Source organism: Salvia hispanica, chromosome 5 (assembly GCF_023119035.1).
Source record: "Salvia hispanica cultivar TCC Black 2014 chromosome 5, UniMelb_Shisp_WGS_1.0, whole genome shotgun sequence".
Taxonomy (NCBI): Eukaryota; Viridiplantae; Streptophyta; class Magnoliopsida; order Lamiales; family Lamiaceae; genus Salvia; species Salvia hispanica.
Window position 1 is genome coordinate 676665 of NC_062969.1, and position 26610 is coordinate 703274.

General features: G+C 35.3%; 8 protein-coding genes across 8 annotated transcripts; 7 read left to right on the forward strand and 1 right to left on the reverse strand.

Annotated features, from left to right (window-relative positions):
* On the forward strand, window positions 1–2811 carry LOC125188785. Its single transcript, XM_048085840.1, has 4 exons — window positions 1–129; window positions 1087–1720; window positions 1801–2448; window positions 2520–2811. Exons 2-4 carry the CDS (start codon window positions 1088–1090, stop codon window positions 2616–2618), a joined length of 1380 nt encoding a protein of 459 aa, XP_047941797.1. The 5' UTR covers window positions 1–129; window position 1087; the 3' UTR covers window positions 2619–2811.
* An 876-nt stretch (window positions 2812–3687) lies between these two features.
* LOC125188089 lies at window positions 3688–4905 on the forward strand. Its single transcript, XM_048084828.1, has 4 exons — window positions 3688–3808; window positions 3939–4021; window positions 4098–4736; window positions 4807–4905. The coding sequence occupies exons 1-4, from the start codon at window positions 3688–3690 to the stop codon at window positions 4903–4905; spliced, it is 942 nt and encodes a 313-aa protein (XP_047940785.1).
* Window positions 4906–6007: 1102 nt separating this feature from the next.
* On the forward strand, window positions 6008–8351 carry LOC125188784. Its single transcript, XM_048085839.1, has 4 exons — window positions 6008–6167; window positions 6614–7274; window positions 7359–8021; window positions 8098–8351. Exons 2-4 carry the CDS (start codon window positions 6624–6626, stop codon window positions 8194–8196), a joined length of 1413 nt encoding a protein of 470 aa, XP_047941796.1. The 5' UTR covers window positions 6008–6167; window positions 6614–6623; the 3' UTR covers window positions 8197–8351.
* A 76-nt stretch (window positions 8352–8427) lies between these two features.
* On the reverse strand, window positions 8428–9978 carry LOC125188090. The gene is made up of 3 exons (XM_048084829.1): window positions 9355–9978; window positions 8623–9276; window positions 8428–8547 (listed from the first exon to the last, which is right to left on the reverse strand). Exons 1-3 carry the CDS (start codon window positions 9976–9978, stop codon window positions 8428–8430), a joined length of 1398 nt encoding a protein of 465 aa, XP_047940786.1.
* A 539-nt stretch (window positions 9979–10517) lies between these two features.
* On the forward strand, window positions 10518–12041 carry LOC125188091. Its single transcript, XM_048084830.1, has 3 exons — window positions 10518–11141; window positions 11218–11865; window positions 11943–12041. Exons 1-3 carry the CDS (start codon window positions 10518–10520, stop codon window positions 12039–12041), a joined length of 1371 nt encoding a protein of 456 aa, XP_047940787.1.
* Window positions 12042–13768: 1727 nt separating this feature from the next.
* Window positions 13769–15728, forward strand: LOC125188092. Its single transcript, XM_048084831.1, has 4 exons — window positions 13769–14431; window positions 14517–15164; window positions 15233–15355; window positions 15476–15728. Exons 1-4 carry the CDS (start codon window positions 13769–13771, stop codon window positions 15506–15508), a joined length of 1467 nt encoding a protein of 488 aa, XP_047940788.1. The 3' UTR covers window positions 15509–15728.
* Window positions 15729–20681: 4953 nt separating this feature from the next.
* Window positions 20682–22236, forward strand: LOC125188093. The gene is made up of 3 exons (XM_048084832.1): window positions 20682–21296; window positions 21401–22048; window positions 22138–22236. The coding sequence occupies exons 1-3, from the start codon at window positions 20682–20684 to the stop codon at window positions 22234–22236; spliced, it is 1362 nt and encodes a 453-aa protein (XP_047940789.1).
* Window positions 22237–24408: 2172 nt separating this feature from the next.
* LOC125188094 lies at window positions 24409–25979 on the forward strand. Its single transcript, XM_048084833.1, has 3 exons — window positions 24409–25047; window positions 25130–25780; window positions 25857–25979. The coding sequence occupies exons 1-3, from the start codon at window positions 24409–24411 to the stop codon at window positions 25977–25979; spliced, it is 1413 nt and encodes a 470-aa protein (XP_047940790.1).
* Window positions 25980–26610: the final 631 nt, after the last annotated feature.

The window sequence follows — 26610 nt, forward strand, 5'->3', positions numbered from 1 at the left end:
GTTGATCTCATTTCAAATTTAAAGGTCTCTCTTTTGCTTTAGAAAACTCAAATCCTACTATCTCTGCCGAAGACCACAATCTCAACGACTTCATCCAAAACTCCCTAGTTTCAAAAAATTGGAAGTCAGGTACTTCTCGAGTTATCCATGTCTATTTTGTTTTAGCGAGATAAGTGATAAGTGATGATGGGGTCTATCAATTATATTTGTGTGTGTATATATTCGGAGATGGATTAGAATTTGACATAAGTGATCCTCTCTGATTTTATTCTACTAGTACTATCTTTTAGTACTTATTAATTATACTATATACTTATTGTGTGTTGGGGGATGATTTTGTTGACCTAAAATCTGGGCTTGATAATGTCGGATTTGTGGATCAATTACTAAAATGAAAAAAAAATAATGAAAAACGTACTTATTATTGTTTTTTAAACTGAAAACTAGTGATAGAGATATTTATTTTGACCCTGATCTTAGGAAATTAGATTTGGGTTTTGTGTGATTCCACCCGTACATGAATAGTAGTTCCACTTTTTTATTTTAATTTGTCTGTGAATGGAAGTTCTGATCATAATTACTATAAATGGTAAAGAGACCTCGCATTCCATTAATTTATTCCACTCACATATTATTTAAAATTAATATATACAAGTAGGATCTCAATTCCACTAATTTTCTTCCACTCACTTTTCTTAATATTTCCTAAAATTCACGTCATAATAAAATGAGACTTCTATTCACATAGGGAGAATTATATAATTTGACGAGAATTGATTGTGTACGTTGGACTTGGGAAATGCCAAAAAAAGTGTGAAAAAAGGTTAGTGGAATATTAGTTCCACTTGTAAATATTAATTTTAAATGAAATGTGAATGAAATGAGTTAGCGGATTGTGAGACCCTATTCTATGGTAAAAGTGAACTGACACCCCTATGGAACTTTTATTTGTGATGAATTAACAGTACCAGACTGGGAATTTGCAAGAGCAAGACTCTTGATAACTTCTTCCACCATTTGAAAGATCTTATTTCCATTCATCTTTGTTTCTTACTTTCTTACTTTTCTTACCACCAACGCTACTAGGATGACTGATGCTAGCGAGGATTTGAAGTTCACTTTGAAGGTGATGTTCGACAAGAAGAACAAGAAGGTGCTCTTTGCAGAATCCCACTACCACTTTGCAGATTTTTTGCTGAGCTTCTTGAGTTTGCCGCTTGGAAGAATTATCAGAGTCCTCAACGACCACTATGGTGAGAAGGCGCCCGCCATCGGAAGCCTAAGCAATTTGTACCGTAGCTTAGCAGGCGTTGACAATGCTGGCTTTGTCTCGGAGGACGCTAAGAAGATTCTACTCAATCCAAGAAGTCCATTTGAAGTTGAATACAAAAAGCTTAAGCTTCGTATCACTCGTCCCCAGTATACTCAATACTTCGAATGTCGCAGTTGCGGTCAGAGTACTCATAGTATAAGCATGTACTGTGATCAAGCTATTTGCATTAGATGCCCATCAGGTCATATTTCAACGATAGGTGAAAGTATAAGACTGCCTAAAGTTTATTCTGAAGGAGTTTTTGCCGCGGAAAGAGCTTCTTTCATCATTTCTGATGATCTGCAGATATTTCCGAGTGTTATAGGTATCTTTCAAATCATCAGCATTCTTGGCATTACAAACATGGACGAGGCTGAGTCGATTGATGTGAATATAGGGTTCAATGAGGTGATTATTCTTGATTCTTTCTCTATAGTTTCATTCAGTTTTTGTTTTTGCTTAACATAATTTTCTTTTATTGTGAATAGATGTTGAGTTTGCTGAGGGGGTCCTTTGTGTCCTCAACTCCATTGTCGGACTTCATACTAAGCAAAACAAGTTTGCCTCTTGCTTTGGAGCCAATGACAATAGTTAATCCTAATGAGTTTCGAGAAAAGGTAGGGGCTAAGACGATGGTTTTGAAGGTGATTATACAAAGATCTAAGGGTAAGTTCTTGTATGCTCTTGCTGAGGATGATTTTGTTGAGTTTCTCTTTACTCTCTTCATCATCCCGCTGGGAGGAGTTGGGCATCTTCTTGCCGGCAAGACTTGTTTTAAGGCTATAGACAACTTGCAACGGAGTGTAGCTGATCTGGCAGACAAGTATTTCAAGAGTCCAAGTGTGAAAAAGGGACTAGTGAAACCTAGTCTTGTTCATGGTTCTGTTTCCGAGAACTACATTCTTCCCCTTGATCAACAATGCATGACTCGTGATGAACTTGAAAATTTCAAATTTTCTTCCCTTACGTTTCCGAAAGGGCAGGGTAGATATCTTGAGGGACCAATAACATATATGGTGACGGATGATTTAACAGTGAATCCTTATTGTATCCAATCAGCAATTTCCACTCTACGTGAGAAGAATATCCCTATGTCTGATATCAAAGAAAAAGAGGTGCAAGTCGGATTGAGAGAGGTAAATGTTCTTTGAAATTACTTTTGTATATAGCATATTAGATGTTGATAATGAAATTTTGTTGTTTGCAGGCTTTAAGCATATTGAAAGCGTCTCTTACATCCACTTATGCTCTCACTGATGCTCTGCTTAGTTCCGCGTCGATTAAACCACCAAAGACAGAAGCCTGAGTGTGTGTTATGCTTATGGATATTATTAATCATTTTGATCTTGGTATTGATAGCTATTGACCTTTATTTTCATATAAAGTATGCTTATGAATGTTGTTTCTCCTTGTCATTTCCTTGTAACATTATGGGGGCGAACAAATTTATGTAAATCAAATTTACACAGATTTGATTAGTCATGTTTTTGAAGATATATGAAGTAATTTTTGTCATACTGCTATTATTCTGTAGTAATATATATATTTTATCTATACAACTTTCATAATTTCAAAAAATAGAATTGGAAGTGAACTGGTGGATCTTGAATTTAGTGGGAATAGTGCATCTTGATCCTTGTCCATATAGTAAAATCTTGAAAAAACTGGTCTTATGTTTCATATCTTGAACCTCTTAAACTAACAAAATATGTGATGATAGAAAGGATGTCAAGTTCTCACTAGAAGTGATGATCGATACAGACAAAGGTAAGGTACTCTTTGCAGAAACAAACAACTGTTTTAAAGACATTTTACTAATATTCTTGATTTTTGCCGTTGGGGAGAATCATCAAAGTCCTTCACAAAAATTAATCGTTATTTGATTGTGCATGGATTGTGAAGAAATCTAATCAGAAATATTTACTAATGTTGGATTAAAATTACCAGACTTGGAATTTGGAAAGACTATGACTCTTTGTTAACTTATTCCATCATTAAAAAGTGAGAGACTCTTGGTTAACTTCTTACTGCATAAAATTCTATAATTTGTTTCAATTCAAATATTGATAGAAAACTCAGTTTATGCAAATCAAATTATACAGATATTATTAGGCATGTTTTCGATCATATATGAATTAATTTTATTAACCGTTATTGATTGTGCATGGATTGTAAGAAGTCTAATCAGCAATATTTACTAATGTTAGATTAAAATTACCAGACTTGGAATTTGGAAAGACTATGACTCTTTGTTAACTTATTCCATCATTAAAAAGGGAGAGATTCTTGGTTAACTTCTTCCAACATTAAATAGAGTGAGTCCTAAAAAGATCTTCATACCAAGTTACACCCAAGTTACCAACACTACTACTAGGATGACTGATGCTAGTGAGGAATTCAAGTTTACTTTGAAAGTGATGATCAACAAGAAGAAGAATAAGGTGCTCTTTGCGGAATCCGACTGCCAATTTGTAGACATTCTGCTGAGCTTCCTGAGTTTGCCTATGGGAAGAATTATCAAAGTCCTCAACGACCACTTTGGCCAGAGCTTCTGAAGGAGTTTTCGCCACGGACAGAGCTTCTTTCATCATTTCTGATGATCTGCAGATATTTCCGAATGTTATAGGTATCTTTCAAATCATCAGCATTCTTGGCATTACAAACATGGACGAGGCTGAGTCGATTGATGTAAATATAGGCTTCAATGAGGTGATTCTTGATTCTTTGTCTGTAGTTTCATTCAGCTTTTGTGTTTGCTTACTAATTATACTTTTGTTTTGAATAGATTATGAGTTTGCTGAAAGGGTCCTTCATCTCCCCAACTCCATTGTCGTACTTCCTGCTAAACACAACAAGTTTGCCTCTTGATTTGGAGCCAAAGACATTAGTTAATCATAGTGAAATTAAAGATAAGCTAGGGTCTAAGAAGATGGTTTTGAAGGTGTTTATACAAAAATCTAAGAGTAAGGTATTGTATGCAGTAGCTGATGTTGAGTTTCTCTTCAGTTTATTCATCATCCCACTGGGAGGAGTTGGGCATCTTCTTGCCGGTAAGTCTTGTATTAAGGCTATAGATAACTTGCAACGAAGCGTAGCTGATCTGGCAGACAAGTATTTCAAGATTCCAAGTATGAAAAATAGACTAATGAAACCTAGTCTTATTCATGGTTCTGTTTCCGAGAACTACATTCTTCCCCTTGATCAACAATGCATGACTCGTGATGAACTTGAAAATTTCAAATTTTCTTCCCTTAAGTTTCCGAAAGGGCAGGGTAGATATCTTGCGGGACCAATAGCTTATATGGTGACGGATGATTTAATAGTGAATCCTTTATGTATCCAGTCAACAATTTCCACTCTACGTGAGAAGAATATCCCTATCTCTGATGTCAAAGAAATAGAGGTGCAAGTCGGATTGAAAGAGGTAAATGATCTTTCAAGTTACTTTTGAATATATGTTTAGATATTGATTATGACAGTTTTGTTGTTTGCAGGCTTTAAGCATATTGAAAGCGTCTCTTACGTCCACTTCCGCTCTGACTGATGCCCTGCTCAATTCCGTGCCAAACAAACAACCAAAGACAGAAGCGTGAGCGTGTGTTTGGCTAATCGATATGGTGTTTTGCTTCATTATTAATCTACTGTATTTTTATTTAATTATGCTTATGAATATTTTGTTTCTTCTTGTCTATTTTGTGTGTGGACGAAGGTAGTAGTAACATTCTATTATGGCCTTATGGGAGCGAACAATTTGGTTTTGTCAAGAAAAGAGTGAAAGTGAATGAGTTGCTCTTTCACTTTTTAGCATTTTATTTAATGAGTTGCTCTTTCACTTTTTAGCATTTTATTTAGAGGGAACTGCATATTTAGGTCCTATATTTGTCATAGTGCACGCTAATTAGCGGTTCCTATATTTGCGGATCCTATACTTGTACTTGCACGGTTTAAGGTTTTTTTGCACTTTTTATGACTTTTTACGGACGAAATAACCCTTGAAGCGGCATAGGGCAATTTTGTCCATTCATTATCCCTCTCTCTCCACGAATGCCGGCTTTTCGGCTGACATTTGAGTTTGAATTAAAATTATATACGAACCGGTTCTTCGGTTCCTACCGGAACCGGTCTAAGCATCAGTTCCGATTCCTATTCCTAAATATCATTAAAATTTGTATCAGATCAACCGGTTTGGGCAGAACTTGGGGTGCTATTATAAGTGTTATGTCTAAAAAATAAAATGCTGACGTGACATAATAAAAATAGAGATGAACGGATCTACAAAACTCAAGTGTGAATGGCTTACCAATAGCTCCCCCTCTTATTTAAGATAATCTTATCTCCTTTTAAGTTGCCTTCTACTAAAATTTTCCTTTTTCTTAATCAAAATATATTTTTTTATTTTTTCTTCGCTAAATTATCTAAAGTACTTGTTCTCATTATTTTAATTTAGTGCTTACTTAAATTCATGAGACTACAAGCTTTATTTGAAACAGATAAATCAGAAACATGTAAAAAGAAAAAGTGGCAAAAACACAGGAAAAGTTTATAAAAAGTGAATAAAGCAAAAGATGATGTGATTATAGTACTAACAAATTGACATGGTGGAGAATTATTTTACTCTTTTCTTGACAAAATTGTTTGCTCCATTTTGCTTTATGAACCCAAATAATGCAATTCTCACTCATGTAGCAGCTCAACGTCTAAAGCCATCCATCCTCCTCCAACAACATTACTACTATTATTTTGAATTCTTTTTTCCATGACAGTCTAAATACAACCAAGTTTAGTTCAATATATGTTGACTTGAAAATCAGCCTTTTTCTGAAAATTCCCAATTTTTTTACAGATTGGAAAACAGGTACTTCTTCACCTTTTAATCTCTTGTTAGTTCTGTTTGTGTTTATTTGTTTACTTATGTTTGTTGGGAGGTTGCTCTAACTTCAAAAATTAGGCTTTGCTTCTGTTGTAGTTGGGTGTGAATCGGCTCTCTTTGCTTCATGTTTATTTTCTTTTATGGGGTAATATTTTGGATTATATCACCATAACATTGTTGACATGTTAAGGAATTACAGTGACACTTTTTTTTGGCAGCAATATTAAATTAAGTGACGAGAGAATAAAGTAGAAAAAAGAGAGTTTCAAGTATTGTTTTTGCCAAAAAAGGAAATGATCTACTTACCTCGGGATGTTAAAAAATACGAATTCACTTAACAAGGGACGAACACGACATTCATTAGTTTGTTACTGCACATTTTTTTGGCATGTTGAAGAACTACATTTTCATTGAATTTTATTAATTGGTAGGAGCTCCAAAATGTGTGATGGTAAGGAAGCAGAGTTCTCACTGAAAGTGATGATCAATAAAGAGAAAACCAAGGTCCTCTTTGCACAAGTTGACAGCCATTTTGCAGACATTTTGTTAAGCTTCTTGACTTTGCCGTTGGGACGAATTATCAAAGTACTCAACAAACACTATGGAGACGATGAGGCGCCTACTGTCGGAAGCTTAAGCAGTTTGTATCATAGCTTAGTAAATCTTGATAGCTCCCATTTCTGGACAGAGGGTGCTAAGCAGACTCTGCTCAATCCCAGAAGCTCCGTTGAAGATGAATACAAAAGGCTAAACCTCGACATCGCTGATTTTCAACCTCCTAAAACATTATATTGTACACAACACACTAGGCTTAGTAAAATTCATAGTGTGAGTGTGTACTATGATAGTATTAACAGGTACCATACTTGTGGATGTGGTCATACGAGGATAGGAGAAGAAGTTAAAGAGAAAAAAGGATGTGAAGCTGCTTCCGAAGATGGAGTTTTCACCGTGAATACAGCATCTTTCGTAATCTCTGATGATCTCCGCATATTTCCAGTTGAGACAGGACTCTTAGGAATCATCCTCAATCTTGGCATTGCAGGCGCGGATAAAGCTGAGGCAATCAACGTGACTTTCGGGTTCAGTGAGGTGATAAATACTTGATTTTTCTATCAACATCTTCTTTTAGTTTTACTATTTTTGTTCACTCACTCTACCTCTATCCCTTGTTAGATTATGAGTTTGTTAAAGGCATCATTGATCTCCCAAACTCCATTGTCGGACCTCATACTGAATAAACCAAGACATGCAAACTCAGTAATCGTGGGCTTTGAACCCGAGGCTTCAATTAACCATCTCGAGGATGATCAGAGTCCCGATTCCAAGAAGATGATTCTGAAAGTCGTGATGCAAAAGTCTACCGGTACGTTATTGTATGCACAAGCTAACGATGATTTTGTGGAATTCCTATTTAGTTTCCTCAATATCCCACTAGGAGGAGTTGAGCGTCTTCTTGGCGGTAAGACTTGTGCTAAGGCTATAAACAACTTGTATTCGAGCATACCTGACCTTATAGACGACAAGTATTTCAGTACCTCAGATATGAAAGATAGGCTAATGAAACCGAATGTGGTCCATGGTTGTATTTCTGACAACCACATGTTTCCCCTCACTGAAGAATGCTTGCCTGATACCTATAGTGGAACCACATGGTTTTCCGCTAAGTTTCCTAATGGCCAGGGTAGTTATCTTAAAGGCCCGCGAACTTATCATGTGACGGATGATCTGATTGTGACACCTCTTTGTGTTGTCTCGGTCCTTTCAAGTCTCAATAAGCAGAATATCGTAATATATGATGATGTCAAAGAAGTGGAGCTGCAGATTGGCCCAAAAGAGGTAATGTGATATGATATGTTGTGTGTTTTTGTAATCAATGTTTTGATGTTGAGACTAAGTTTCTTAATTGGTGCAGGGTTTGAGCATACTGAAAGCCTCTCTTACGTCCACTTCTGCTCTCTCCGATGCTTTGCTCAATAACATATCGATCAAACAACCAAAGCGAGAATTCTGAGTTTGATCCCACATTTCAATTGTTTTAATGCCTCTTGCATTAAGTTGTTTTTGCAATCTGCAGCCATACTCTAATGTTGCTCTAGCGCTTGGCGTTTAGCATTTTAGTCCTGTTATCGACATCTAAACTGTTTAATTTATGATATGTCTTAGCCATGATAGAATGTTCATATCACAAACCATGCAATTGTTGTTACATAGAAAAATGACTAGAAGATAGGACAATAACAAGTTATTCAGTAGCATCGCGCATGTTCAGGCTTCTCTTTGGATGTTTGATCGTAATGGAATTGAGCAGAGCATCAGTGAGAGCAGAAGTGGATGTAAGAGACGCTTTCAGTATCCTTATAGCCTGCAAAACCACCAAACTTCATAACTGAACATCTAAACATATACTACAAAAGTAGTAATTGTCAAATAATATTACCTCTTTCAATCCGACTTGAAGCTCCATTTCTTCGACATCAGACATAGGGATAACCTTCTCATGGAGATTAGAAATGACCGAATGAATACTAAAAGGAGTCACAGTTAAATCATCCATGACCAGATAAGCTATTGGTCCATAAAGGTATTTCCCCTGCCCTTTGGGAAACTTATAGGAACAAAGAAATTTGATATTATTGCTTTTATCAGCAGTCATACATTCTTGACTAATGGGAAGAATGTATTTTTCAGAAACACAACCATGAACCAGATTAGGTTTCATTAGCTTCTTTTTCATATCCGGGCTCTTGAAATACTTATCTTCAATAAGTTCTGCTATGCTCCGTTGCAAGTTGTCTATAGCCATAAAATAAGTCTTTCCGGCAAAAAGGTTACCAAGGCCGCCCAACGGAATATTGAAGAAACTAAAGAGAAACTCAACAAAATCTTCCCCAGCTTGAGCATGCAATACCTTACTTTTAGACTTTTGTACAGCCAGTTTCAAAACCATCTTTGTAGACTCTGGATTTTCTCGGATCTCGTTATGATTAACTAATGCCTTTGGCTCCGAATCAAGAACCAAACTTGCTTTGTTCAGTATGAGGTCCGACAATGGTGTTGGAGAGATGATGGATAGCTTCAGCAAACTCAATATCTATTCACAATAGAAGTATATACAATTTGTAAGAGAACAAAAATTGAATAAACATGTTAAGAGAGAGTAAAAAATCACCTCATCCAATCCTATTGTCACATCAATCGCATGAGCTTCATCTATGCCGTGAATGCCAAGAATACTGATGATTCGAAAGAGACCTGTAGCACTATGAAATATTTGCAGATCATCGGAAATTATGAAAGATGCTTTGTCTGAGATAAAAACTCCTTTAGAAGAAGCTTCAGCTACATCTAACTCCTTAATAAACAAATATAAGCATTTTTGGCAACGGGGTTGATCATAGTATATGCTTACACTATGAGACACATGACGGCAGTTGAAGCAACAGAAATACTGACGAGACGACTGAGAATCAATAAAATCTAGTTTCAGCATTTTATATTCATCTTCAAAAGAACTTCTTGGATTAAGCAGAAACTCCTTAGCATCCTGTGTCACGAACTGAGCGTTGTCAAAATGTTCCAAGGTACGGTACAAATGGCTTAGGCTTCCAATGGAGGGTGCCTTCTCGCCGTAGTGGTTGTTGAGGACTTTGATAACTCTTCCCAGCGGCAGAGTCATGAAGCTCAACAAAACGTCGACAAAATGGCTGTCGGATTCTGCAAAGAGCACCTTAGTTTTCTCCTTATTGATCATCACTTTCAATGTGAACTTGAAATCCTCACTAACATCAGACATGTTGTTAATGTTGGTGGTAAGAAACGAAGATGAATGGAACTAAGATCTTTGTGCAGTCACACCCTTTTTAATGGTGGAAGAAGCTAACCAAGAGTCATTAGCCCTACCAAATTCCCATTCTGTTAGTGTTAAATTAAACAGTAAATGAGGGATTACACTCTTTTCTTAATTCATTCTTTTGTTGCTCATAAAAACGTAGTGAATGCTGAAGGTGTTGGAATCTAGAGAGACTCTTGGTTAACTTCTTACTGCATAAAGTTTTATAATTTGTTTCAATTCAAATATTGTTAGAAAACTCAGATTTGATTAGGCATGTTTTCGATGATATATGAATTAATTTTATTAACCGTTATTAATTGTGCATGGATAGTAAGAAGTCTAATCAGCAATATTTACTAATGTTGGATTAAAATTACCAGACTTGGAATTTGGAAAGACTATGACTCTTTGTTAACTTCTTCCACCATTAAAAAGGGTGTGAGTGCTAAAAAAGATCTTAATTTCACCAGTCTTTCTTTTATACCACCAACACTACTAGGATGACTGATGCTAGCAAGGATTTCAAGTTCACTTTGAAAGTGATGATCGACAAGAAGAAAGAGAAGGTGCTCTTTGCAGAATCCGACTGCCAATTTGTAGATGTTCTGCTGAGCTTCTTGACTTTGCCGCTTGGAAGAATTATCAAAGCCCTCAATGAACACTATGTTAATGCGCCCATCATTGGAAGCCTAACCAATTTGTACCGTAGCTTAGCAGGCATTGACAACGCTGACTTTGTCACGGACGATGCTAAGGAGATTCTGCTCAATCCAAGAAGTCCATTTGAAGCTGAATATGGAATGCTAAAGCTGAGTATCACTGATTCTCAGCCTACTAAATATTTACGGTGTGCCTGCGGTAATAGCTCACATACTGTAAGCATATACTATGACCAAGTTAAATGCCAAAAATGCCCATCAAGTTATGTTGTGAAGATAGATCTACCGATAAAAGAGTCTAAAGTTTGTGAAGGAGTTTTCACTGCAAACAGATCTTCTTTCATCATCTCCGATGATCTGCAGATATTTCCGAGTGTTACAGGTATCTGTCATATCGTCAGCCTACTTGGCATTACAAATATGGACGAGGCTGAGGCGTTTGATGTGAAGATAGGCTTCAATCAGGTGATTCTTGATTCTTTGTTTATAGTTTCATTTAACTTTTGTGTTTGCTTACAAATTTTATTTTTGTTATGAATAGATTATGAATTTGCTGATGGGGTCCTTCGTCTCCCAAACTCCGTTGTCGTACTTCCTTCTAAATAGAACAATTTTGCCTCTTGGTTTGGAGCAGACATCAGTTATTCCTGATGAATTTCAAGAAAAGGTAGGGGCTGAGAAGATGGTTTTGAAGGTGTTTATACAAAGATCTAAGAGTAAGGTATTGTATGCTCTTGCTGAGGATGATTTTGTTGAGTTTCTCTTTACTTTCTTCGTCATCCCATTGGGAGGAGTTGAGCACCTTCTTGAGGGTAAGACTTGTATTAAGGCTATAGACAACTTGCAACGGAGCGTTGCTGACCTTATTGGAGACAGGTATTTCAATAGCCCGGTTATGAAAAGTAAACTAATGAAACCTAATCTGGTTCATGGTTCCATCTCCGAACACCATCTTTTCCCCCTTAGTCAAGAAGGCATGAATCCTAACAAACATGAAAAATTCAAATTTTCTTCCCTTGCCTTTCCGAAAGGTCAGGGTAGATATCTTGAGGGACCAATAGCTTATATGGTGACGGATGATTTAACCGTGAATCCTGTATGTATCCATTCAGCGATTTCCTTTCTGCGTGAGAAGAATATCCCTATGTCTGATGTCAAAGAAATAGAGGTGCAAGTTGGATTAAAAGAGGTGAATGATCATTGAAACTACTACTTTTTGTATATATGTTTAGATGTTGAGTAATGAAGTTTGATGTTTGTTTGCAGGCATTAAGCATACTGAGAGCGTCTCTTACGTCCACTTCTGCTCTCACTGATGCTCTGCTCAATTCCATGCCGATCAAACAACCAAAGACGGAAGCCTGAGCCTCGTGTTATGCTTATGGATATTGTGTTTGTTAATCTGTTTAAACTTGCTATTGATTGCTATGATGCTTTTTTTTTTTATTATATAATTACGCTATTAAAGGCTCCTTTAACTTTTACAATCCACTTTTCTTTATATTTTTTAAATCCATGCTGAGTCAAATGTGAATTTCTATTGTGAGACGGAGGTAGTACAAAAATAAATTAAATAATACTCTCTTCATCCCCGCTCAAAATGACTACATTTTTTTTTCAATTAAGATGTCCACTTTTTATATTTGAAAATAAATATCTCTCTCCTTATTAAAATATCCAATTAGCCTTTTTCTTTCTACTGGAGGACGGGGAGAGTTTAAGAATAAAAATAATAGTTTCAAATTTAGTATGTTAGTTGTGCATTATATTGCTAACTTACTCTTAAAAATGTCAATTAGAGTATTTATGTCAATTAACAACAAAATAGTTAAAAGTAACTTTTGAATAATATTTCAAAACTTAAAATGCATATAACTATCTCAATTTAAATTATTTTTTAACTCAACATATATTAAATTAAAGATAATTTTGTAAGGATTTCAACGAGATCCTACATAGATATGTTTACATATCAAAATTTGAAAAAAATCTTGAATTTTCGTGTTTTTTTCTGAAGCAGTCAAATATCAACTTATCTATCAATAAATGTACGTATAAAATAAAATATCAATTCAAAATTGTGTTGAAATAATTGACAGTTTGACCAAAACCCTAAATTTGTTAATTCTTCTTATCTTTTAAATTTAAATAATAATAAAACAAAATTATTCATTGCAATTGTAGACCACTAGATCTTTAATAATCCTTTGGTCTTAAACTAGTCGTAGGTAGCCATTAATGGATGAGTTAACAATTGATCACACCCCTAATATGATATATTTATGTTATTGAAATGCGGAATAGTCTACTTGAAAAAGAATAGTACTGTAAATATTTATTTTTCGGAATAATTAACATTTTTGGAATATTCATTTCATCACCTAATTATACAATCTATAATATAGAATTTTGTACATAATAATAGTACTAAAAAGAATATTTTGCTTAAAATAGAAATATAAAACTAAAAAACATATTCAGATTTTTCTAGATTAGTAAATATGTCTTCATCACATAACATAAATTTATAAGATACTAGAATTTTGTTCATATTTATACAATTCAAAAGAATTTTATTGAGATGGCAATTACCATCTTCAACTTTGGCGGCAGATCTTGGCGGTAGGAATGAGAGAATCTTAAAACGTATCATTCAAAATCATTCCATACTTATCCAAGATCTTGATATCGACCAAAACCTAGATTTGGTAATCGTATCAGAACTCTGTTGAGCACGAGATACGCTTGAAAACAAATTAGTATATAACATCAATTCATTTATACTGCCTTTACAATTTCATTTTCAAGTTCCAATCGCCACTCCTTTGTGATTAGGTAAGTTGTGGCTCTACATTTACACTTTGTTTCTGCATACAAAATTCACCTTTAATTAGATTGTTACATTATGATGTCAATAAACAAGAAGGAATTCACCTAGTTTCTTATTAAATCCAAAAATTGTTGGCAAAAAACAATTGATAATGGATAGATAAGTCATGAATTTTGGTGAAAAACTAATCAATCTTATAGTAATTCATGAGATCCTAATTTCACATGTTTTTCTTTTTGTAACACCAATACTACTAGCTAGGATGACTAATGCTGGGGAGGATTTCAAGTTCACTTTGAAAGTGATGATCGACAAGAAGGAAAATAAGATGCTGTTTGCAGAATCCGACTGCCAATTTGTAGATATTCTACTGAGCTTCTTGAGTTTGCCTATGGGAAGAATTGTCAAAGTCCTCAACGACCACTTTGGCCAGAAGGCGCCCGTCATTGGAAGCCTAACCAATTTGTACCGTAGCTTAGCATGCACTGACAACGCTGACTTCGTGTCAATCGATGCCAAGAACCTACTGCTCAATCCAAGAAGTCCATTTGAAGTTGAATGCGGAATGCTAAAGCCGAGCCTCATTGATTTTCAGCCTACTAAATATTTTCATTGTCGCCAATGCAGATTTGGGACTCATAGTGTAAGCATATACTATGATGAAGCTAATTGCCTTAAACACGAACTATATGATCGTATAGCTACAACAACATTTAATCGTATGGCTACAACAACAGACAAACCTAAAAATGTGGCTAAAGCTGCTTTTGAAGGAGTTTTCGTTGCGGATAGGGCTTCTTTCATCATCTCTGATGATCTGCGGATATTTCCCAGTGCTATGGGTATCTTCCAAATCGCCAACGTTCTTGGCATTGCAAACATGGACAAGGCCGAGTCGATTGATGTGAAGATAGGTTTGAAGGAGGTGATTCTTGTTGATTCTTTCTCTATTCTTTGATTCAGCTTTTGCACTACTATTTGCTAACTAATTTTACTTTTGGTTTGAATAGATTGTGAGTCTGCTGAAGCTGTGCTTCATCTCCCCAACTCCATTGGCGGATCTCGTGCTAAACAAAACAAGTTTGGATCTTGCTCCTGTGCCAAAGACATTGGTTAATCATACTGATATTCAAGGAAAGTTAGAGACTAAGAAGTTGGTTTTGAAAATAGTGGTGCAAAAATCCAAAGGCAAGTTATTGTATGCTCTAGCTGAGGATGATTTTGTTGACTTTCTCTTCAGTTTGTTAATAATCCCACTGGGAGGAGTTGGGAGTCTTCTTGCTGGTAAGACGTGTATTAAGGGTATAGATATCTTGCAACGGAGCGTTGCTGGTCTGGCTGAGAAGTATTTCAAGAGTCCGTCTACGAAAAATGGACTTATGAAACCTAGTCTTGTTCATGGTTCTGTTTCCGAGAACTACATTCTTCCCCTTGATCAACAATGCATCACTTTTAATGAACTTCAACAATTCAAATTTTCTTCCCTTAAGTTTCCGAAAGGGCCGGGTAGATATCTCTCTAGGCCAATAGCTTATATGGTGATGGATGATCTAACGATGAAGCCTTTGCGTATCCATTCGACCATTTCCTTTCTAAGTGAGAAGAATATCCCTATGTCAGATGTCGAAGAAATAGCAGTGCAAGTCAGAGTGAAAGAGGTAAATCATTTGAAATTACTTTTGTTTATATGTTTGAATGTTGATTAGTGAAGATTTGATGTTTGCAGGCTTTAAGCATACTGAAAGCGTCTCTTACGTCCACGTCTGTTCTCACTGATGCTCTGCTCAATTCCGTGCCGATCAGACAACCAATGGCAGAAAATGGGGAGATTAAAACAGGATTCAAAGAGGTAATATTAGTACACTTTGAAATTTAGTAGAATTATTCATTTTGATTGATACAGGCTTTGTGTACACTAAAAGCCTCTCTAACATCCACTTCTCCTCTCTCTGATACTCTTCTTACTCAGAATTCCAACAAACGGGTGAAGCAAGAAGTCTGATAGTAGTGCAAAATATTGTTTACCTTTGCAGCTTGTTTTTGTTTTATTACATCCTTAGTTTTCTGGAAGCAGAATATTGGTTCTTTTTTTGGCATTGTTTGATCAAATACTTTGCAACTTGAGACTGTCAAGATTATCATGAAAGAGTGTGATTTTGCTTACAATATGCCTTCATTTAACTGATTGAGTATGTTGTACTTTAATTTACAGAAAGACAATCGAGTAATTCCCAATCATTGGCCTTGTTAATCAGGTTTAAAGAGTTTTAGGAAATGTTCTCGAAGTAAAAAATGTGAATGAAAGACAACTTATTCCACTTCTATAGTTTGTTTTAGAGTGTTGTGGCAATATGAGTTTGAATATATAGGTTGGTTAAGTATTGTACTTTTTTTTTTACATACGTATAATTTTTTAGTGTGTTGTGAGAGTGAATAAGGGGTACAATATTATAGTTGATTTAAAAGAAAATACTACATAAATTCTTTGTGAACGAACTAATTAAAATGGAAAAATATTGATGTTGCATAAGTGCAATACTAGATCTTCTTTGTAGATTGAAATACAATTTCATTTGAAAGGAAGTTTGAAATACAACTAAAGAGTCAATTTATTTATAAAATTGATGTACCATGTGATTATCATAGAGGGAGTGAATACAAATAGTGTTTAGAATTTGGTGGGACTAATGACTGTTTTTTATTTATAAAAAAGAGGGTTTGCTGAGAATTATCAATTCCTTTTTCCTAGTTAATAGTATCATCATAGTTTGTTTGTAACTCATATACTATCAAAAAAAATGTCTGAAGATGAAAAGGGTGAAAAGGGTTATACATTCTCGTTGAAAGTGATGATTGATAAAGAGAGAAACAAAGTACTTTTTGCCACAGCCGACAGCCATTTCGTAGACATTTTGTTGAGCTTCTTGACTTTGCCTTTGGGAAGAATTATCAAAGTGTTGAAGCTGCAGTATGGAGATGAGCTGCCTGCCATCGGAAGCTTAAGCACATTGTATCATAGCTTATCGAATCTCGATAGCTCCCATTTTGTGACGGATGGTGCTAAGCAGATTCTGCTCAATCCAACCACTTCATTATATTTGAAGATGAATACAAAAGGCTCAAACTTGATATCACTGATTTTCAGCCTGCTGCATATTTCTATTGTTCAAACAAGTTTCGTCGTTGTGATACTAGATTTCGTAGTGTAAGCAAGTACTATCATAATGTCAAGTATTGCAAAATTTGTGAGTCTAATATGGCAAATGAAGTAGCTAAGAAAGTGTCTAGAGCTGGTTCTAGTGACGGAGTCTGGACTAAACGGACAACATATTTCACAATCCTTGATGATCTGCAAATATTTCCAAATGAGATTGGACTCGTTCAAATCAGGACGCTTTTTGGAGTCACGGATGCGCATAAGGCCGAGGTAATCCAAGTCAATCTTGGATTCAATGAGGTGATTCTTGCTTCTCTAATCTCAGTCTTCTTCCAATATTTGTTACCACCTCTAACTAGTTGTTTTTGTGTTGTATAAATCTTGTTAGATTATTAAGTTGTTGATGGCTTCGTTGATGTCGCCAACTCCATTGTCGGATGTCATCCTAAACAAAACAACAGCCATGGATGGATTCAGCAAGTATTCCATTCGGTGAAATATCGAATATGGTCTTAAATTAGTCGTAGTTAGCAATTAATGAATGAGTTAGCAATTGATTACATCCCTAGTATGATATATTTATGTTATTGAAAGGCAGACTAATCTACTTGAAAAAGAATAGTACTGTAAATATTTGTTTTTTGGAATAATTAACATTTTTGAAATATTTATTACATCACATAATTATACAATCTATAATATAGAATTTTGTACATAATAATACAACTAAAAAGAAATATTTTGCTTAAAATAGAAATAGAAAACTAAAAAACAGAGCCAAAATTTTCTAGATTAGTAAATATGTCTTCATCACATAATATAATTTTATAAGATAGAATTTTCTTCATAATTATATGCTCAAAATTTTTTTTATTGATATGGCAATTACCATCTTGAACTTTGGCGGCTGATCTTGGCTGTAGGAAAGAAACACAGTTGCAAAAATTTTGTGAGACAAAATTTTAAAAATGATGTAAATGGTTGGAGTAAAATTATTTTTTGGTGTGATGCATACTCTAAAATGGGTTTAGTTTAGTGTAAAGGATTGGAGATGGCCTAAGAAAATTATATTTTGGATTTTATTTATTTCCTAATTAAATAGAATTAGTACATGGAAAAATATTAGAAGTAATTGTTTTTCCTTCTACAAATTAGGTTTTCTTATTTTGCTTATTTTCCTTTTTAGTTATTTTCCTTCTAGTTCTACAAATTAGGTTTTCCTATTTTGCTTATTTTCCTTTTAAGTTATTTTCCTTCTAGTTTTATTTTCCATAATTTTAGAATTTCTCTTTGCCTAAATAAAGGTCTCATAGAGTTCTCAATTCTTTGAGTTCATTTTACCAGTCATTTCTCAATACGTTTCTGCATTATTTGCATTATTTCTCCTATTACTGCATCACACTCCTTTGTGATTAGGTAAGTTGTATCTCTACATTTACTCTTGTTTGTGCATACAAAATTCCCCTTTAGATTGCTGTATTAAATCCATAAATTGTTGGCGAAAAACAGTTTATAATTAATAGATAAATCATGAATTTTGGTGAAAAACTAACCAGTCTTATAATTTCACATGTCTTTCTTTTTGTAACACCAATACTACTAGCTAGGATGACTAAGGCTGGCGAGGATTTCAAGTTCACTTTGAAAGTGATGATCGACAAGAAGGAAAATAAGATGCTGTTTGCAGAATCCGACTGCCAATTTGTAGACATTCTACTGAGCTTCTTGAGTTTGCCTATGGGGAGAATTGTCAATGTCCTCAATGACCACTTTGGCCAGAAGGCGCCCGTCATTGGAAGCCTAACCAATTTGTACCATAGCTTAGCATGTGCTGACAACGCTGACTTCGTGTCAATCGATGCCAAGAACCTCCTGCTCAATCCAAGAAGTCCATTTGAAGTTGAATGCGGAATGCTAAAGCCGAGCCTCATTGATTTTCAGCCTACTAAATATTTTCATTGTCGCCAATGCCAATTTGGGACTCATAGTGCAAGCATATACTATGATCAAGCTGATCATTGCCTTATGCACCCAGAATATGGTCGTATAACTACAACAACAGACGAACCTGAAAGAGTGGCTAAAGCTGCTTTTGAAGGAGTTTTTGCTGCGGACAGGGCTTCTTTCATCATCTCTGATGATCTGCGGATATTTCCCAGTGCTATGGGTATCTTCCAAATCGCCAACGTTCTTGGCATTGCAAACATGGACAAGGCCGAGTCGATTGATGTGAAGATAGGTTTGAAGGAGGTGATTCTTCTTGATTCTTTCTCTATACTTTGATTCAGCTTTTGTACTACTATTTGCTAACTAATTTTACTTTTCTTTTGAATAGATTGTGAGTCTGCTGAAGCTGTGCTTCATCTCCCCAACTCCATTGGCGGATCTCGTGCTAAACAAAACAAGTTTGGCTCTTGCTCCCGAGCTAAGTACATTGGTTAATCATCAAGAAAAGTTAGGGTGTAAGAAGTTGGTTCTGAAAATGGTAGTGCAAAAGTCTAAAGGCAAGTTATTGTATGCTCTAGCTGAGGATGATTTTGTTGATTTTCTGTTCAGTTTATTAGTCATACCATTAGGAGGAGTCGGGCATCTTCTTGCCGGTAAGACGTGTATTAGGGCAATAGATATCTTGCAACGGAGCGTTGCTGGTCTGGCTGAGAAGTACTTCAAGAGTCCGTCTATGAAAAATGAACTAATGAAACCTAGTCTTGTTCACGGTTCTGTTTCCGAGAACTACATTCTTCCCCTTGATCAACAATCCATGACTCTTAATGAACTTCAAAATTTCAAATTTGCTTCCCTTAAGTTTCCGAAAGGGCAGGGTAGATATGTCGCTATGCCAATAGCGTATATGGTGATGGATGATCTAACGATGAAGCCTCTACGTATCCATTCGACCATTTCCTTTCTACGTGAGAAGAATATCCCTATGTCTGATGTCGAAGAGAGAGCGGTGCAAGTCGGAGTGAAAGAGGTAAATGATCTTTGAAACTAGTACTGCTTTTGTATGTATGTTTAGATGTTGATTGATGAAGTTTGATGTTTGTTTGCAGGCATTAAGCATACTGAAAGCGTCTCTTACGTCCACGTCTGTTCTCACTGATGCTCTGCTCAATTCCGCGCCGATCAAACAACCAAATACAGGAAAAGGGGAGATTAAAACAGGATTCAATGAGGTAACAAATAGTACACTTTGCAAATTTGTAGAATTATTCATTTTGATTGATACAGGCATTGTGTACACTAAAAGCCTCTCTAACATCCACTTCTGCTCTCTCTGATACTCTTCTTACTCAGAATTCCAACAAACGGGTGAAGCAAGAAGTCTGAAAGTAGTGCAAAGTATTGTTTACTTTTGCAGCTTTGTTTTTGTTTTATTACATCCTTAGTTTTCTTGAAGCAAGATATTGTTTTTGTTTTTTTTTTGTTGGCATTGTATGATCAAATACTTTGCAACTTGAGACTGTCAAGATTATCATGAAAGAGTGTGATTTTGCTTACAATATGCCTTCATTTGAATATTTTTAGTATGTTGTGAATAAGGGGAAGAATATTAAAGTCAGTACTAATCAATTGTGTGGGGAAAATTTGATTAAAAACATAATTGTGAACGGATTAAAATGGAAAAAAATTGATGTTCCATAAGTTCAATACTAGATCTTCTTTGTAGTTTGTACTAAATGATGTCACACTACTATTTATTTATTTCCAACTAATAAATTTATTTATTTATTTCCAACTAAATTACAATTTGTGTCGATTGAAATACAATTTCATTTGAAAGGAAGTTTGAAATACTACTGAAGATTCAATTTATGTATAACATTGATAGGTGTATTCAAAAGTTTGATTATCACATAAAGGGAGTGAATACAAATAGTCTTTGGAATTTGATGGGACTTATGACTCTTAGTTTAACTTCTTCCCCATAAAAAGAGGGTTTGCTGAGAAATATAAATTACTTTGTCCAAATTACTAGTATCATAATAGTTTGTTTGTACCAAATATGCTATCGAAAATGTCTGGGGATGAAAAAGGTTATACATTCTCGTTGAAAGTGATGATTGATAAAGAGAGAAACAAAGTACTTTTTGCCACAGCCGACCGCCATTTCGTAGACATTTTGTTGAGCTTCTTGACTTTGCCGTTAGGAAGAATTATCAAAGTGTTGAAGCTGCATTATGGAGATGAGCTGCCTACCATTGGAAGCTTAACCAGCTTGTATCATGGCTTATCGAATCTCGGTAGCTCCCATTTTGTGACGGATGGTGCTAAGCAGATTCTGCTCAATCCAACCACTTCATTTGAAGATCAATACAAAAGGCTCAAACTTGATATCACTGACTTTCAGCCTGCTGCATATTTCTATTGTTCAAACAAGTTTCGTCGTTGTGATACTAGATTTCGTAGTGTAAGCAAGTACTATCATAATGTCAAGTATTGCAAAATTTGTGAGTCTAATATGGCAAATGAAGTAGCTAACAAAGTGTCGAGAGCTGGTTCTAGTGACGGAGTCTGGACTAAACGAACAACGTATTTCACAATCCTTGATGATCTGCAAATATTTCCAAATGAGATTGGACTCGTTCAAATCAGGACGCCTCTTGGAGTCACGGATGTGCATAAGGCCGAGGTAATCCAAGTCAATCTTGGATTCAATGAGGTGATTCTTGATTCCCTAATCTCAATCTTCTTCCAATATTTGTTATCAGTTCTAGTTAGTTGTTTTTGTGTTAGATTGTGAAGTTGTTGAAGGTATCCTTGACGTCGCCAACTCCATTGTCGAAAGTCATTCTAAACAAAACAACACTCATGGATTCTCCAAGGGATCCATTGCACCACATATCAATGGAAAAAAACCCCACTTCAACTAATGTAAGTTTGAAATTGGCGATACAAAAATCAAGTGGAAAGTTGTTATATGCTCAAGCTAAGGAAGATTTTGTTGAGTTTCTGTTTAGTTTCTTCAACATACCGATAGGAGGAGCCGAGCACCTCATGGGAGGTAAGGCTTGTGTTAAGGCCATTGACAACTTGTATCGAAGCGCATCTGAATTCATAGGTGATAAGTATTTCAAGACCAAAGGTGCCAAAAAGAGGCTAATGAATCCCAAGTTGCCTCTTGGTTGTATCTCCGAAAGCCATATTCTTCCTCTTGTTGAAGCATCCTTACCTGCTAACTACACTGATGATCTCTCAGTTTTTTCTTTTGAGAAGTTTCCCAAAGGGAAAGGGTGTTATCTTGAGGGACCAATGAATTATCATGTGACTGATGATTTAACCGTTACGCCTTTTTGTACTGTCTCTGTCTTTTCGAGTCTCCACAGCCTGAAGATCCCGATATCTGATGTCGAAGAAAGGGAGATGCAAATTGGATTCAAAGAGGTGATCATGCTACAATTTGAATTTTGTTAATCTCTGATTAACATGATGTTTTATGTATATGTTGAGACGAAGTTTGTTGGTTGATGCAGGGTTTGAGCATACTGAAAGCCTCTCTAACATCCACTTCTGCTCTTACCGATGCTTTGCTCACTCAACATTCCAACAAACGAATGAAAGAAGAAGTCTGAGAGTTTTGCAAAATTTGTTATCCCTGCAGCTTTGTTAATGTATCAGTATTTTCTTAGTTTTCAAGTCAATTCGACTTTTCTGATGTGCACATTAATGTTTCGATTGTCTGCTTTTTCATTGCATGATCATATGTTTTGCAAATTGAGAATGTCAAAATTGTCCCTTTTCAATGTGATAGTAGTGACCCCTTTGATTAGAAAGGCGTGATATAAAAAAAATATCCAAAACAAAAAAAGAAATGCAGGCTTCGTGTCAAAGTATGCATATATAAGAACTTTATAACACAAAAATAGATTAATTTATATACTTTATTTCTCAATATTTTAATATAAATACTCTTTTTTCGTTTGTCCCATAAAATAGTCTATAACAACTTATTTCTCCTTTTTTACTTAATTATTTATGGATCCTAGCACTATACAATTTGAATTATTATTTTTATTTTTCTATTACTTTGCTAATTTACTGATTATACAATAAAACTCGTGTACCATAAATGATCTATTTCTATAGTCTATGGAATGAAGGGAGTATTTGTACATATTATTATTCTTTAAATGCCTACGTAATATGTTTGACAATTATTAATATAGATTAAAGATTTGATTATTTAATCTTTCTAAACCGCAAACTTTTCATTTGGAAAATGAAATCTTTTCCTAAATTAGGGCTGACAATTTTTGACACGACACGATAACACGACACGAACCGGCACGAAATTAATGGGTTTGGGTCAGAGCTTATCGTGTTCGTGTCCTTATCGGGTCGACCCATTAAGGACACGAAAATTTCGTGTCGGGTTCGTGTTATCCGTTAACAATGCGTGTTCGTGTCGTGTTCGTGTTATCCGTTAACACATAATATTTTAATATTATTATTCTTATTAACACATAATATTTTAATATTATTATTCTTATTATTTTCATTTTTCAATACTTATGTTCGTGTCATTAATGGGTTCGTGTCGTGTTGACCCGAAACGGTTCGTGTCGTTAATGGGTTCGTGTCGTGTTCGTGTCTGAGGGTAGCGGGTCGTGTTCGTGTTCGTGTTTGAGGTTTTCTTAACGGGTCGTGTTCGTGTTTGTTGTTATCGTGTTCGTGTCGACACGATAACGACCCGACACGCACGATTTGCCACCCCTATCCTAAATACTATATATTAAAGGGTAAATGAAATATAGTATTAATTTAGGCGGCTGATTTTGGCGGTAGGAATGTGAGAAAAATCTTAATCCATATCTTCCCTATATATTCCGTATATCATCCATAATCAAGCCATTCTAATCCAAGATCTTGTTATATAACCAGCAAAAACCTAGATTTGATACCCTTGAAAAGAATATTTATTCACTCAAGTGTCACTCATCATAATCTCTAATATCAATTTATTTATTTTGCTTTTCCAATTTGGTTTTGAAATTCCAATCGTCACTGCACCGATCTCCGCCGTCAAGTAAGTTGTGATTGTACATTAACTCTTGCTTCTGCATACAAAAATTCACCTACTTTATTATATAATCCAAAATTTATCGGTAAGAATCAGTTTTCTTTATAACCATATAGTAAATTTTTAAAAATCGAAATTTTGTGGCTTTTAAAACTGAAAACTATTGATAGAGATACTTATTTTGACTTTCTTAGGAAACTGGAATTCGGTTTTGTATAATATAGAATTGACGTGAATTGATTATGTAGATCATGGTTGCGATAGTGTGCTATTTCGGTTAATAACTAATAACTTTCAATCTGTGCATTATAATTATCAACACAAAAACATAATTATATCAGTAAAATATGTAAATTTAAATATCAACACAAACACATAAGTTTATCAACACAAGAATATTGATAAATATATGTCTTTGTGTTGATATTTTTAACACACAAAATTGATATTAGTTATTAGGATAAATATATGTCTTTGTGTTGATATTTTTAACACACAAAATTGATATTAGTTATTACTGTAACTTAGTTAGTATTTGATCACACACCAAATCATTATAAAGTACAAATGATACTAATATAGACTATATCAAAATAAATGCAAAGCGAAAATGTAATTTAGTGTTGAATTAACACTATTTGCAAGAACAAGAGTGCAGAAAGATGATAATTCATTGATTCCATTAATCTTTGTTTCTTACTTTCTTTCCACCAAAGTTAATAGGATGTCTGATGCAAGTGAGGATTTCAAGTTCACTTTAAAAGTGATGATCGACAAGAAGAAAAAGAAGGTTCTCTTTGCAGAATCCGACCGCCAATTTGTGGACATTCTGCTGAGCTTCTTGAGTATGCCTATGGGAAGAATTCTCAAAGCCCTTAACGACCACTTCGGCCAGAAGGCGCCCGCCATTGGAGGCCTAACCAATTTGTACCGCAGCTTAGCATGCGCTGACAACGCTGACTTCGTGTCAAACGATGCCAAGAAGATCCTGCTAAATCCAAGAAGTCCATTTGAAGTTGAATGCGGAATGCTAAAGCCGAGCCTCATTGATTTTCAGCCTACTAAATATTTTCACTGTCGCGGCTGCAATCTTGGGACTCATAGTGTGAGCATCTACTATGACAAAGTTGTTTGCCAATACAGTCATATTCATACTCATACAACTACAGCAACGGACGAACCTAAAAAAGTGCCTAAAGCTGCTTCTGAAGGAGTTTTCGCCGCGGATAGGGCTTCTTTCATCATCTCTGATGATCTCAAGATATTTCCCAGTGTTTTAGGTATCTTTCAAATCACCAGCCTTCTTGGAATTACAAACATGGACGAGGCTGAGTCGATTGAGGTGAAGATCGGGTTCAACGAGGTGATTATTCTTGCTTCTTTCTCTGTAGTTTCATTCCGCTTTTGTAGTGTTTGCTTACAAATATTACTTTTGTTTTGAATAGATCTTGAGTTTGCTGAAGGTGTCCTTCATCTCCCCAACTCCATTGTCGGACTTCGTGCTAGACAAAACAAGTTTGGCTCGTGCTCCCGAGCCAAAGACATTGGTTGATCATAGTGCATTTCAAGAAAAGATAGGGTCTAAGAAGATTGTCATGAAAGTGGTGGTGCAAAAATCTAAACATAAGTTATTGTATGCTATAGCTGAGGATGATTTTGTTGAGTTTCTCTTCAGTTTGTTCGTGATCCCACTAGGAGGAGTTGAGCATCTTCTGGCTGGAGAGACTTGTATTAAGGCTATAGATAACTTGCAACGGAGCATTGCTGATCTGGCCGAGAAGTATTTTAAGAGTCCGGATATGAAAAAGAGACTGATGAAACCTAGTCTTGTTCATGGATGTGTTTCCGGAAACTACATCCTTCCCCTTGATCAAGAAGAATGCATGAAGAATGATGTGCTTAAAATGTTTAGATTTTCTTCCCTTGCGTTTCCGAAAGGGCAGGGTAGATATCTTTCGGGACCAATAGGGTATATGGTGATGGATGATTTGACTGTGAGTCCTTTTGGCATTCATTCGACCATTTCGTTTCTACGGGAGAAGAATATCGCTATGTCTGATGTTGAAGAAGTAGAGGTGCAAGTCGGATTGAAAGAGGTAAATTTTATTTGAATTTACTGTTGTGAATTTGTTTGAATGTTGACGTTGATTAATCAAGTTTTGATGTTTGCAGGGTTTGAGCATACTGAAAGCGTCTCTTACGTCCACGTCTGTTCTCACCGATGCTCTGCTCAGTTCCGTGCCGGTCGAACAACCAAAGAAAAAGCCTAAACTTGAAAGTACTGATAGCTGTTGAGCTTTATTTTTAGCTAAATCGTACTTATGAATATTGTGTTTCTCTAGCTAGTCATTTTCATTTTTGATATATCATTCTATTAGTTTTGTCAAGAAAAAGTGAAAGCCTTTTCCACTTTTTAGCATTTCATCGAACATATTGTCTACAATTTCATACAAAAACTATAACAATCGCATTTCTCCATTACCAAATTAAAAAAAAAATGCAACATTTCAAGGTAATCACTCAACGAATTCCGAAGATTACCAAAAGGTACAAACAAAAATTGTTTCGACAACCAGGAGCATTTCATCGAACAGTTTGCCTACAATTTCATACAACACCGCTGCATGTTACCTAATTTTCTCCTAGAATATCTTATTTATTATTTAGTCATATCTTTTGTTAGGATGTAATTTGATTTGTTTAATTATTATTTTCATATATTTTAGGAATTGATTATTAAATTTGCTAGGATTTAATTTATTTTCCTAATATATATGAGATTTTTTTTACCACACACACTTTGAAATTTTGTGTGAAACTAGTTTATTACTATTATAAAGAAGAATGAAGAATTAATATATTACCCACCACACTCCAGAATAGACCAAACTTTTGTATCACAGAAAAAACAGATTTATAATTTGAT